This window comes from Equus caballus, chromosome 22 (genome assembly GCF_041296265.1).
Source record: "Equus caballus isolate H_3958 breed thoroughbred chromosome 22, TB-T2T, whole genome shotgun sequence".
Classification (NCBI taxonomy): domain Eukaryota; kingdom Metazoa; phylum Chordata; class Mammalia; order Perissodactyla; family Equidae; genus Equus; species Equus caballus.
In genome coordinates, this window is record NC_091705.1 from 5,345,413 (window position 1) to 5,360,666 (window position 15,254).

At 36.5% G+C, this 15,254-nt stretch overlaps 1 protein-coding gene across 14 annotated transcripts in view; it reads left to right on the plus strand.

The window, feature by feature from the left end:
• The window catches only part of RALGAPA2 (Ral GTPase activating protein catalytic subunit alpha 2), a 323,293-nt gene that overhangs the window by 136,807 nt on the left and 171,232 nt on the right, over nucleotides 1-15,254 (plus strand). For all 14 annotated transcript variants that reach the window (XM_070247008.1, XM_023626011.2, XM_023626010.2 and 11 more), the window contains 3 exons: nucleotides 8,814-9,007; nucleotides 10,062-10,160; nucleotides 10,393-10,548. In XM_070247008.1, coding sequence (XP_070103109.1) covers nucleotides 8,814-9,007; nucleotides 10,062-10,160; nucleotides 10,393-10,548 — 449 coding nt within the window. The remainder of the gene's footprint in view (nucleotides 1-8,813; nucleotides 9,008-10,061; nucleotides 10,161-10,392; nucleotides 10,549-15,254) is intronic.

The window sequence follows — 15,254 nt, forward strand, 5'->3', positions numbered from 1 at the left end:
GCAAAGAGACTGATCAAACAATTTGAGTGTATCTCTTGTTTCTCATTGAATAATCCTGCCAGTTATCAAATGCTTAGAATAATAAACTGCTTGTAAAATCTTAAATTCCTTCATCACTAGCAAACTAACAGTTTAGTTTTATATTTGCTTTCTCATTTAAATCACTTCACATTTGCTGAAAATAGCAGCTAAATTTATTGCACATTATTTCAAAATGTACCTGGGATTTGTCTTAATCAGGTATGGCAAGACATGCAGACATGAAAATGATTGTCATGAAGGAAGAAGTTTATACTCACAGGTCCCTAGAAACAGAGGCATAGCATGCCGTGCAGGGAGACCACATGGGGAAACACCAAGGCTGGTCAGGAGGCAGAAGGAGAGAGGGGAAAACATGGGGAACAACGTTTATTGTCATTTCCCTGGGAAAGACAAGGCAGAGCAGGCTAAGCAGATTTAGGATTGGCTAGTTTGAATAATTTCAGCAGACTCTGGAGCCTATATAGATGCTATCCCTGGTTGCCTGGTACCAGACCCTGGGGTTATTAGGGCTGGGGGGTTGGGGAGGATGTTGGTTTGCTGAGTAGGCACTAGATAAAGGAGGTAGTTGGGAGGTAAGATTGTGGATTGCTGGGTTTACATATGAAAGGCACACTTCCCGGTGAGTTGTTTGCTATCTTTAGAAATTAGCTAACCCTGGGAAGGGCAGTCCTTTTATTGTCAAGGAGGCCCCAGATGCAAGAGCATCAATATAGAAAATAAGAAAATATAGTTAATACATACATAAATTTTGTTCTGTTGAGGTAATGATTTTGGAGAAGGGAATATTTATGACTCTATACCTAAGAATCAGGATTGCTGTTGACCTTATCTCTTATTTAGCAAATAAGCTTACAATCTAGAATACTGATTTTGTTGCTGTAAGAAATAAAAAGATGAATAAACCATAGCCACGATTGACTTAAGAGCTTAGTAAGAGGGCAGAAGATAAGACATTTATGCTGATAGCCACAAATAATGTGATAAATGCTATGTGGTTTATTTAAAGAAAGTTTTAACCACAGGGACAGACAAATAGACTAAAGGAACGGAGTAGAAAATAGATACTGAATCCACACAGGCTTGGAGTTGTGATAGATGAAAGGTGGCACTCCAGATCTGACAAGGAGAGAAAGTGCTGTTCAACAGATGCCAATGGGACAAGTATTTAGCCATATGGAAAAAAATGAAATAGAATCCCTACCTCACTCCATGCCCACAGTCAATTCCAGATGGATAAAATCCTTCAATAAGAAAAGGAAAATTTAAAAACTTTTGGAAGAAAATATCTTCTAAAAATATGTTTAAGACCTTGGATTAGTGAAAGTTTTCTTAAATGAGACTCACACACACACAAAGCTACCCATAAGAAAGGTATCAATCATTAATTCAACTTCAGTATAATTAAAGCTTTCTTTTCATTATCAAAGAAATCTTTAATAATTCCATGGGTTAAGGGCCAGCCCGGTGGCATAGTGGTTGGGTTCGCGTGCTCTGCTTCGGCGGCCCGGGGTTCACAGGTTTGGATCCTGGGCATGGACCTGGCATTGCTTGTCAAGCCATGCTGTGGGAGCATCCCCCATAAAATAGAGGAAGATTGGCTCAGATATTAGCTCAGTGACAATCCTCCTCAAACAAAAAGAGGAAGATTGGCAACAGATGTTAGCTCAGGGCCAAACTTCCTCAGGAAAAAAAAAAAAGAATTCCACGGGTTAGCAGAACCCTGAAGGGTAAAAGCCAGTTTTGGTGTTCTTTCCTTTCCAGATTCCTTTCAGATCAGTGATACATTTTAAGATAAGATTCAGTAAGAAATAGTATCCACCATTTTGGTTTAGTTAGGAGAGGGTCAGTGGTTTCCCACCACTGGAATATAAGCTTGTGGGGTGGGAGGTTGTCGTCAGTCGTGTTCCTAGCTGATTCTTGGCTCCTAGAATGGTGTGTGCATGGCCAGAGAAGAACATTCAGTAAATACCCAAATCAATGAATGAGTAAGCTTTAAGCTGTAGGCTATTGTTTTATTTAGCTAAAAACAGCAATTAAATTTTAACCTTTTTTTAGTAAAAAATACATAAGATTCAGTTTTAAAATCTCTTTAGTATGTTTGTCACAGCCCTGCCTCCAAAGATTGTTACAGAAATCCTTTTACCACTTCTGCTTTTAATTGTAGCTGTGCGCATGAGTTGCATTCACTGTTACCTGCCACCAAAATGGTTTTTGCAGGAGTGGTTTGTCAGTGTTCTCTGCCACTGTACACATTTTTGGCGTTTTCACCAGGCTTTGAAGGCTTTTGTCTGCTTTGAAGACATGAATATTATAAAGAAAAATAACAGTAATAACTACCATGGGATTGGTTGCTCACCTTTAGAATCTTTGAAATGAACCACGTATGTCCCTGGAAAGCAGATGAGGAAAGAGAGGAGAGTCAGGCCATAGTGGTGGTCAACAGAACACCAGCCTGGTGCTTCTCTACTTTCACCATCAAAGTGTGTGCTTGATTTTTCTGGTCCCGCAATTAAGGTGTTTCAACTGAGCCTTTGGGTTTGTGCCTTTTGTTTAGTTTTCAAATCAAAAGAGAAATTCATTTCCAAAGTGCCGGCTATGTTTCTTCAACATTCTACCAAACCTACATAAAATTGCAGTCATGTGAAATCATGATTTGGTCACAAGTGCCTGTTTTACCACTTACCAAGACTTATTTCATGGCTAAAATCCTTTGCATATTTGCAATGTTCTAAACTTTAGATTGCTCTGTTAAAATCATGTATGTGATTTGAGAAAGATGATATAGTTGTATTTGTTTGCAAGACTTTCCACTTTAATAAAAATTTTTATATGCCCCTGTAGCATTTAGTAATAATGAAATGAAAAGATACTAGGCTAGCATACTAGCCTGCTCATGAAAAAGAAAATAAACTAAATATTTGGCATTTTTAGGGTGAACATGAAATTTTCTGGAATCTCTCAAATCCCCATTTTTAATTAAGTGCTGCTTCACTGAGGAGTCATCTACATGTAAAATGTCAGCATCTGTTCTGTTACTTATGCCATCAGTGGAATAATTTTGGACAAAAATATTCAACTCAAAAATTTTTTTTCACAGTAATATTGAGTGTGCAGTCATTTCAAATACTTCTAAAGACTCAACATGTTTTGATAATGTGATGAAGGATGTTACCTAGGATTTTATCATTGATGTATAAATTTTCCTGAGAACAAAGTAGTATTGAAATAGATTTTCTACATGGGATCTTTGCATAACTGAGAATGTATTAGTTGGCAGGCAACAAGGAGGTGCAGGTGATGAGATACCTAGCCGATGTTTACTTGGAGTTGCTACTCAAGCAAGTTCCAGCATGATTGGAACATTGGGGGCTAGTCTCTGTTTTGGATGGCTGCATTTGGGGGATGGGGGTAGGGGATGAAACAAAGCTGTAAATCATCTAATCCTCTTACATTTTTTTACCCCTCAGGGGATTAAAGACATCATGGCATTCTTTATGAGAAGACTAAATGCCATATTATATTTGAGGGCTTATGTTGATTTATAAGCATTATTTAAAGCTTCAGCATACCCTCTCAGACTGACAGATGCTTGATACTGCACTTATTTTACAGATCAAACATTAGGAGGACAAGTCACTCTTCTGAGGCTTGATAAAACTCAGAGAACCCAGAAGGCTCATAATTAAGCTTTTGTTCTCTATACCTCTTGTCTTTCAGGCACAGTGTGTAGGAATTCCAGCTCAGATTATAGCTGCACATTTTAATTTGTCTTCCCAATTCATTATATGATACTTATGTGTGAAATACAGATAGGCTTTCCTCTAAGAAGGAACATGCTCCTGTGTTTGGGAAGGCCTTTCCGTGACACTGTGTGCCGTCCTTACTGAATCCTTTGTTTCAGGGTCTTAGGATCTTTCTATAACTAATATAGTAAGCTGTTAGCATCTGTTGTAGGTGCAGTGTTGGAAGGATACAGAACCATTCTTGGATCTGCCTTGGCTGCTTGTCACATTCACTCCTTCTTGCTCCTTGTTGGCTCTTGTCATTCCTCTTCTTGAGTTCCTCACTTCCATAGATTGTACTTCAGTTTCTTTGATTGGCCTTAAAAACACCAACAACATATATACTCAAAATGACACTCAGTGAAGGTTGGTAGTTGCCTAGAAATCAGTCTCTCTTTATTTGTGTGGGGTGAGGAATAGAACTTTGAGAAAGATTACATTAATAACAAAGGGTATAAGGTAAAGGAGATTAGTGGTGGAGGTGGAATACAACCCTTTAAACTCCCTCCAAAGATTCAAAAGAGAAGCAAAGCAAAGGTGACTTAAACAGAAAGCCTAAAGTAAGGTGTTGGAAATGAAATCAAGTAAATCAGCAACTACAATAAATATAAACAATTTAAACTTGCAGTTAGATTGAAGAAATAAAATCCAGCCATATGATGTTTATAAGAGGTACCACTAATACATAATGTATAGGGAGATCCTAAGTGAGTAAATAAGAACATTGATAGATATGAAGAAAGGAAGATAGATCACTGGTCTACCTATATGTATGTCAGTCACATAAACTTTAAAGCAAAATCACTTATTAGTGAAGCAGTAATTCTGAATTTATAATGAACTTCAAAGCCTCCAGATATATAAAGTGAAATTTAGCAGAATTACAAGGAACTACTGGTAAAACAATAATCATAGTAGGACATTTTAATATTAACTCTCATTAATTGATGAGTTAAGCAGAAAAAAATGTTAGAATAGGGAAGACTTACACAATACAATTAATCTTGATTGAATAGAGATATGAGAGAGTATATATATAAAACTTTGAACTTAATTTAAAAATATGTGTGATTTTTAAATGCAATGGAACACTTATAGAAACTGACCAATTAGATTGTTAAGCAAGTCTCAACAAATGTCCATGATTTGAAACTATACCACATTCTGTGAATGTGATGAAATAAATTAAGAAGATAAGAAAAATACATTAAGAAACTAAAAACCACTTCAAATAAGGTTCAAAAAGAAATCAAATTGTGAATTAAAAAGTATTTCAACCTGAACTGTAGTGAAAACTACATAGCAAAAGCTCTAGAATGTAGCTGAACTTTATGTGAAGAAAAATATATGGCTTTGGGTGTTTATATTAGAAGAGAAAAATATTAATCTGTGTGTCCTAGTCAAAAAATTAGGAAAAATGGCAGAATAATATATAAAAGTTAATAAAAAAGGACTTATAAAGCTAAAAGCATATATCTATAGAGTAGGTTACTTCAATAGATTTATAAAATAAAGTACAATTCTTAGTTTTACTGAAGCTTCAAATAAAAGAGAAACTATCTTTTCCAACCTATTCCAGGCACTAGAAAGAAGGAAAGCTCCCTAACTTCTGTTATTTACCTTGTGATATCTTGATAATAAAACCAGACAAGGTGAGTATTAAAAAAGGAAAATTAGGGTCCAGTCCAGTGGCACAGCGGTTAAGGTCAAATGTTCCGCTTCAGCAGCCAAGGGTTTTGTGGGTTTGGATGCTGGGTACAGACCTATGCACTGCTTATCAAGCCATGCTATGGTAGGCGTCCCACATATAAAGTAGAGGAAGATGGGCATGGATGTTAGCTCAGGGCCAATCTTCCTCAGCAAAAAGAGGAGGATTGGCAGCTGATGTTAGCTCAGGGAGAATCTTCCTCAAAAAAAACAACAACAAAAAAGGAAAATTAGAATCCATCTCACTTAAAAGCATATAATAGTAAAAATCCTAAATAAAGCGTTAGCAAACAAAATCCAAGAATACTGGAAGAAGTTCATACATTAGAGGTAAGAAAAGTTCGTTTCAGAAATGCAAAAGCAAAAAAATATATATAATAATCCATCATGAGAAAAACATCAGACAAATGCAATTGAAGAACATTCTACAAAATATACAATCAGTACTCCTCAAAATTGTCAGGGTCATCTAAAACAAGGAAAGTCTGAGAAACTGTCACAGCCAAGAGGAGGCTAAGAAAACATTACACTGAAATGTAATGTGATATCTTGGATGGAATCTTGGAACAGAAAAAAGTCATTAGGTTAAAAGCTCAAGAGATCCAAATAAAGTATAGACTTTACAATAATGTTTCAATATTGGTTCATTAATTGTAACAAGTGTACCATACTTATGTAAGATATTAGTAATGGGGAAACTGGATGTGGAGTATATGGGAACTCTCTGTACTATCTTTGCAATTTTTTATAAATCCAAAACTGTTCTAAAAAATAAAGTTTTATTTTTAAAAACGTAATTCAGGAAAAAGTTGTCAAATTTAAAATAAATGCCTTAAAACTAAAAATGATCAAATAAGAAAATGAAATAATTGACTTTTAAAAATAAGCTAAAGAAATGACTGACAGAGGCGTTTAAAAAATCCAGTCAAAGATAGTAGAATGGACAAACACAGATAGCCCCACTTGTTCCCCAAACCTCACCAACACCACATTAATGGCCTTATGTTAAATTAGACATAATCTACAAGGACAAAGATGGCAGGAAAAACGATAGTAGCAACCAACTGTTAAAAGTTCCAAACAGATGACGTGGTAAAGGAATCAGCAGACCCAAGAACACTGAATCCTATGTCAGTCGTGGGAAAGCTAAGAAGCAACCTGACTACAGTTATTGTAGGTTTCCTAAAAGGGTTAGAAAATTGCCCATATGAGATGGTAGAAGGTAATGGGCTAAAAACAGGAAGACTGTTTGTTAAGTCTATTTAAGTAATTAAAACTTTACCCTAGAAGATGGAGAGAGTAAATTAGGAGGTTTCTAGCCTCCAGTCACCAATGCACAGCCCAGTCTAGAGGTGTAGTCTTGAAAACAAAGGGACTAAATTAGAGTTTGCATACTCTGAGCAGGATCAAGTCTTTTTCCTGGAATTTGAGTTCTAGGAAAAAACCCTAAAGATACATATGTCTGAGATTCTCCAAGAATATGGTGAAACTCACCAAAGACCATGCTTGTGGACTAAGCTTCCATTCATCTCTTTTGTGGACTGTTCTTAAATATGAGCAGATAGCCAAAGATCCCCAGCCATTTGAAGAAGACACCTAATATGAAAATATGAGACAAATATGAGAATATAGGGGTGAGGTAGGGTGGACAACATCTTAAGAGACTGCAGGAAGAAATAAAATTTTAAAAGCTGTTAATATCTTTAGAGAGAGAAGATTAATTGCATCCATAAAATGAGGACCAAGAGTATCAAAATGGACTGAGAACAAGAAAGAGATTTGGGGTATTAAAATATGATGGCAGAAATAAAATCAAGTTAATGGATGGATTGGAAGACAAAGTTGGAGACATCCACTTTGCATTTACAGAGTAGAACAAAGACCAAAAACATGAGAAATAAGAGTGAAAAGATCAGAAAATAAGGACCTGTGTGAGACATTGAACCTCAAATAGAAGGTCAAGAAAGAGAAAAAATAGAACTAAAGAACATGAAATCCTCATGTAGTTGACAAGACCTAATGAGTGCCAAACACAGTGGTGGAAAATGGATAATACCCAGGCCCATCATGAGGTTTCAGAATACTAGGTGTAAAAAGAGGATACAAAAATTTTCCAGAGTTAATAACTTTTTATTAAAATATTTCAAGTGTCAGAATGCTGCTGACTTTAAAATTACGAGGGAAACTGTAGGAAAGTGGAGCAAAGCATTTCCTACACAGAATTCTATACCCAACCAGACTAGGAATCACAAGTCAGGGAACAAACGTTTTCAGATACGTAAGGACATGCCTGTCTCTCAGGCAGCCACTAATTGGATGTGGTCCGAGAAAAAGGAAAGAATAAGCAAAGAAATGATGTATGCCATTTTGTGATTCTAGTCTTAAAAAAGAGAAATGTAAACATATCACATAAAAACCTGCAAATGAATGTTTATGGTAGCTTTATTTATAATCACCCAAAGCGGGAAGCTATCCAAAGGTCCTTCAGTGGGTGAATAGATAAACTATGATACATCTGCAAAACGGAATATTGATCTGCAGTGAGAAGGAACAGACTGATACGTCTAACCACATGGATGAATCTCAAATGCATTATGCTAAGTGAAAGAAACCAGACAGAGAGGCTACATACTGTAGGATTTCATTTATATGACATTCTGGAGAAGGCAAAACTTATAGGCACAGAAAACAGCAGTGGTTGCCAGGAGCAGAGAGTAGGGGTAGGGGACTCACTATAAAGGGGCACAATTGTAGTGATGAGACTGTTCCATGTCTCAATTATGGTGGCAGTTTATAGTGACAGTTACATGATTGTATACACTTCTTAAAACTCCTTGAATCTAAAAAGGATAAAATATATTGTAAACAAATTATACCCAAATAAACCTGAGTTAACAATAACAACCACCACAAATGTCCCTTTGGCAATGAGACTTTCCCTGGTTGCCTGTTTTTCACGGCCTGGCTCCCTACCCATGCTGCTCACCGTTCTCCTCCTTCCCCACCCCTGTTCTGTAAAACCCTTCACAGGGTCTCCAGAAACTGTTTTTGTCATCTCTAGGTGGTTGCCCTTTTTGTTTGAAGAGTCAAAATCATTTGACCTTTCTTCATTGATCCTGCTTTTCTGTCCTTTCAAATTATCAGCCATTTCACACTTTTCATCTTAATTGGTTTACTCTGAATACTTAAATTTTCAAACATAGGTAATTTGCATTAAAGAAGACAGGTTGTGATGATGGAATCAAGGTTGTGTTTATGGGGTTGACACGTTTCCCTCCGCAGATAGCAGCGAATGCCTTGCAGATGACTGTAGCATCGTCGCTGGAGGGACCCTCGCTGGTTGGCATCCAGACTCGGCTGCTGTGTTGTGGAGAAGAGTCCTGGGAATTCTTGGAGATGTGAATAATATCCAGTCACCTAAGATTCATGCCAAGGTTTTTGGCTATCTCTATGAACTCTGGTACAAACTAGCAAAGGTACGTCCTGCTGCCACGTCACCTTCTATTCTAATAGGGAAAATTAATTTATCATTTCACATAAAATCCATGTTGCAGTTAGCTGCTGAACATATCCTGGAACAAAAATTAGGTGACTAGACAAAGTACATTTCATTATCAAAGAATAAATGATAGTACTACAGTTTAGTCGTTTTATAAATGCAGAAGTTATTTCATTTAATGCATATGTAGAATATTACTACAGGATATTAAAGAATAAGGTGTTAAGTAGTTTTAGTTACTCTCTTTATAAAAATGATACTGGTTTTATTATACAAAATATGAAAAATGTAGAAAAATAGAAGAGAATTAACATCACCATCCCATGGGGATAACCAATATTAATATATAGTCTTATTTCTGTGGATAAATACATTTTACAAAAGTATATACAATTTTCGTTCTGGTTTTTGTTTTTGTTTATAACAAAAACGTTATTACAGGAGCTGGCCCGGTGATATAGTGGCTAACTTCGTGTGCTCTGCTTCAGCAGCCTGGGGTTCGCGGGTTCAGATCCCAGGCATAGACCTACACACTGCTCATCAAGCCAAGTTGTGGCAGTGTCCCACATACAAAATAGAGGAGGATTGGCACAGATGTTAGCTCAGCAACAGTATTCCTCAAGCAAAAAGGAAGATTGGCAACAGATGTTAGCTCAGGGCCACTCTCTTCCTTGCCAAAAAAAAAAAAAATTTACATTTTTCTTCAAAAACATGATTCATGTTTATACAGTATAACTTGTTAAACCATTCCTTATCATTTTGAGTTCAGGACCTCTCCAGGCATTAACATTCAAGAAAAACAATACTCTAGTTTTGTGTTAAATCTAATATCAGGTACAGTAAGTCAGGCACACAATTCAAAGGAACAGGAAATCTCATGATAAAAGAAAAACTTGTAAATATTATAGGTTCTCACTCAACTTATAAAAATTTAATTGGAGGCAGCTCTTTGCCCATGGGACACAATATTGAAGTATCATTGGGATAAACTGTATAATTCCTTCCCTAAAATTCTCCTCTCTGTGAATTAGATACGGGATAATCTAGCAATAAGCCTGGATAACCAGTCTTCTCCATCTCCCCCGGTCTTGATCCCACCGCTCAGAATGTTTGCATCATGGCTTTTTAAGGCAAGTGAATATGTGTTTATTCCTTTATTGTAATTTCCTCTTCCTTTCTGAGATTGAGTTTAAAATATGCAATTGCCCAAGACTGCATCTTTCAAAGACAGGCTGTCTAACTAAAGCCAAGGTATCCCACAGCTCCATAAACAACTCTTATGGAATACTGAGAAGTAAATGAAATGCTGAAATGCCCTGCACCTGGAGTTGGTTAACTCTTTAAACATCATCTCCTTGGCAGGCGACAACATTGCCAAATGAATATAAGGAAGGCAAACTACAAGCCTACAAACTGATCTGTGCCATGATGACCCGACGCCAGGACGTGCTGCCAAACTCGGACTTCCTGGTGCATTTTTACCTTGTGATGCACCTTGGATTAACCAGTGAGGATCAGGTATTCTGTGACTCCTTTATCATGGTGGTCCCTTATTTGGAAAGTGCATTTCACACTTTATAGGTTAAATTGAGGTTTATGAAAATATATTAGAAAGGTTGAAATTCTCAGTAGTTTCAACTCTTGCACACAGCAACAACAGTGGTCTTTCAAAAATGTAAATCAGATTTTATCACATCCCTGCTTCTTCTCCCCACTGACTTTGCATTGCACCAACCAGATTTGAATTTTATTCCATGGCCTATACAATTCTATATGATCTAACCTCTGCCTGTGTTGTCAGCCTCAAAAATGCTATTTCAACCACTTTTTCTTGGGATTCTACACTAGTTAATATTTGAAGAAAATTATTCTGGTCATTTAATAATGTTTGAAAACTATTTTTTTAGGAGGTAAGATGTTTTTGTGAATGACCTCACCCATGAATCAGGGGTCCCGACATTACTTGATGAGGACCTATTTTAATTTATCCGCCAAAAATATGATTTGTGGTTAAGCTGAAGCAGAAAGGCCAAAGGAGCCACTAATGACAGCCCCTCATTGTAGCCCCTGGGTGGGATATGGCCAGCCCCTGGGCTCCTCCCTTGAGAAGACGCCAGCCAGTGAGCAGAGGGTGGGAAAGTGGGACAGGGACACTCTGACTCTTGACTTGCTGTCTGAATATCAAGCAGGCAAATGATGTGATTAGTTTATACTTCACAGGGATTATTCTGGACACTGTCTGGAGGATGGATTTGAAAATCTGACAGTGGTAGGATAGAGTAGGAGGGGGTGGGCCTGGAGACAGATTAGTTAGGAAGTGATTAAATGAATATGGATTTAAAAAATGATGAGAAGTAAGATGGTAGCATTGGAGATGGGAAGAGGAAGGAATAGGAAAAATTCAAGAAATTTTAAGGCATTTACTTTTATCACGAGGTCTTCTTTAGAAATTAGAGATATAGAGAATGTTTTACAATTTACCCTTTAACTTGTAGATACTTAACAGTGAACTTGAATCATTCATGAACTACCAAGTAGCCATCCTTTCTGTGTTTCTCTTATCCTTTGTATGATGCAGACGCACAGACCTTTTGATACCCCTGGGGTACATGTAGGAAGTCATTCTCCTGATTGGCCAGCTTTCCTTGGCTGCTTCAGAATACACTTGAACCTTGCCAACCTTTGGGCCCTATTTAAAACTCTTGCGATATGTTCCCTGATAAACACTTTGAGCTTTCATCATTGAGCTTTTATCTGAAGTAATAACCATACTGTCCTACTGAGTTGACATTGTTAGATTTTGCTCCAATTTCAGCAGTGTGTAGAGGACATCTATACAGCAGGCTGGACTTACACCCATAGTCTCATTTATTTCCTAAATAAATGTAGAAATAGAGATGTGAGAATAGAACTGTTTGTACTTCGTGCTCAGATGGAGCCATCTTCATACAGCCATCATTGATGGTGGAAGCATCTTTAACAGAATGTTACAACTCAGGGCGTGTGGAAGATTAAGGGGTATAAAAAGGGAAGAGAATTAACTCTGACAGATAATAATGAAATCCCTCAATGAGAGAACCAGAGGAAGAATGGTTAGTTAACACCGTTGTACTTTAAAGCAATATTTTGCTAAGGTTTTGCAGGAAAAAAATTTACTTGGAAATAGTAATCAACTGTAGAATCTTCTGATTTAATGAAAACAAGTTTGAAGTCAGCAGTAAACCCTTAGTATTCCTAGAATGAATTTTCTAGAAAGTCACATAAATAGGTGTGAGTTTAGACTCATCTTTCTGTTTTAAAGTGTGTTGGAATGAAAATGAAACAATAATATGGGATGAAATGAGTATATTATAACCTTTGAGAACCCAAAAAATTATTTCAAAAAATAGGATTTTACGGTGTAAAATAAGGAGTTTTCAAATTTTATGCTTAAAATCATTTTCACATTTTAGTGTATGCCATGTTTTTGCTTAAGTTTGATCTTTTGTTGTTCACTGTAAATTACATAAATCTTAAATGATGGCCCATTGCTAGTAGTAATCCCAATGTACAGACTTCTAAGACAAAATGAGGATATCATAAATCTCTACTTTATAGTCAGCCTATTGTTTCAGCTATTAGAAGCTTGAATTTTTGTGTGTTTAATAGAGTTGACTGTTTTGCTTTAACCTTAACAATTATTGGTGTATGTCTTAGAAGCCCTGACCATTTGCCAAACAGAATTACTCTAAATAAAATTTATTCCTTTGACAGAAGAAAATTACGCAGAAGACCTTCTAAGGAAGAAAACTTTTCTCGTTTAAGTAAGAAAAGTCTCTGATAGTTAGTTTAACTTTTGGTGAACATGGCTAAATAGATTCGTGGTGGTTGTTGCAGAACTTATATGTAAACACGTTATATTAATTATAAAAAGAAAACATCTACCGTAGAGAATACAGTTAAATTTGATTTTTTAATTGGTGAACTAGTACCGTCTCAGGGCTTGTTTCCATCTTGTGGGAGTTCTCAGAGAGCCACACTTTTATGTAGCCTGGCACTAAAAGTCTTCGTTCCTGCAGGGAGAACCCTAAAAAGAATTTCCTGTGTTTTTTAAATAAGTAATAACAAATAATTTAAAAATTTTTGACATTTATTAGTTTTGTCTTACAAATAGAATCCAAGGTGAATTTCCTCCTTTTGCCTCTGGGTGGCAAACTTGTCTGCACAACTCTGCCTTGTGTGGCTCATGGGCCACCAGAGCTTTAAAACTGTGGCAAGACCCAGGGCCCCGTGAGCATTATGCTGTGGCCTGGTCACTTTACGGATGCTTTCTGAAATCTGACCGTATCAAAATTATGTCAGTAATGACTAATAAAGTGTGGAATTTGAAGTAAGCAATCGCTTCTCGGTCTTTTGGCTAAGATCAAGTGAAATAAGCTCCGAGATGTTCCAGACAGAAGAGTGTTTATAGTAATTGAAGACTTTTTTTAATCAAAAAAAAGAAACTATTTGTAAACTAGATGTCTCACAGATTATCCTTGGTTCTGTTCATGTTCTTACAATCACATAAAATCATGGTTTCATCTAATAGGATAGCAAATTCATCATGTAAACAAATATAATCATTTCTATACTTAAAAAATAGTAATTATAATACATATACCAAGTAGCCAGAATTTAAAATGTGGTACCTTCCTAACCAACTGTTTTTAATATTGTTTGGACCAGTTTTAGCTATCCTAATAACTTAAAAAAATTTTTTTTAATTATTTTATTGAGGTCATGTTGGCTTATAACACTGTGTAAATTTCAGGTATACGTTATTGTATATCAGTTTCTGTGTATAGACTGCTTCGTGCTCACCACCAATAGTCTAGTTTTTATCTGTCACTGTATATATGTGCCCCTTTAACCCTTTCACCATCCCCCCACCCCCTCCTCCTCTGGTAACCACTGATCTCTTCTCCTTATCTATGTGTTTATCTTCCACATATGTGGAATTTTTCTTCTGTTATGGCTGAGTAGTAGTCTTAATAATTTAATAGCTAAAATAATGACCATATCAAGTAGTATTTCCCACGGTACATGTACAGTGTGAGTTTATGGTTTATTAGGATGATTGCAAAAATGCTTTGAAATAGTTTATTTTTCCTCAACAGTGAATTTTTAAAAATTGATCCTGTTACTGGCTTAGAAAATAATTAGGATCATAAAGACCTTCAAAATAACTGTAAATTATGTGGAAAATTTGAGGTGATTCATAGGACTGCCCAGCCTGCTTGTGAAGGGGTCTTCCTGCGCTTCCCTCTGCCCACCTGCTTTGTGTCTGTTGGGGATAGAAGATCCTCGTTTCCTTAGCACCCGCAGTGCCACTCTGTGTCGAGAACTGCAGTATGCTGTCCCATGGATTCTTCTTCGCAGTTCAGTTAGATAAATAACATGACCCATTGTATAAATATCTAAGGTTCAAAAAGTATTGGGAACACTGGCCTAATGCCACATGTTGAAAAATGCTGTTAGAGTTCACAGATAGGCTTGGCTTATTCTACAGGCAATGTCTTTCCCATTGATTCACCGCTAACACATGGGTCAAACAGTCTTTGGTCATACTCCTCCCTTTTGTCTTATTTCACCTGGGCTCTTGCCTTGGTCCTGCTCTGCTTCAGAATACTCCTTATCTGAGTACCCTCCCATCCCCAACCTGCAGACACTTTTCCGTGATTGCCTTCCCATTTCACCATCTTTCAACCGCTCTTCTAAAGCTGTTCCTGGTTGTTCTTAGTTTTTCCTAATGCTTAAGCAGCTTTTTCACCTTCAGTCTTCCGCAAAATATTTGGACATGAAAGGAGCTATGATTTGGATTTCTTAAAAACAGTTCCTGTTAATTTCATCATTAGTTAAAACATGGAAAGATCAATATGTGTGAAATGGAAAAGGACAGTTGAGGAAAGGAATTTTATTTTCATGTCTCTAAGAACATATATCAAAAACTGGAAAGTTTTCTTTACTTCAAATAAGTAAACTGTTTTTAACAATGACTTACAGATTTAAGGTCTTGATACAATTTGTCTGTTATACATCAAAGTTAAATTCTCTTTAAATGCAAAGCTTACATTAATGCAAAATTATTGTTGCAAATTTGCATATAGAAATTTTGGTAACTATGTCTTTGTCATTGTCATCTATAACGCGGTAGTATCATTTGTAATGCACCAAAAAAGCATGGGGCTCCCAGGTGGAGAAAT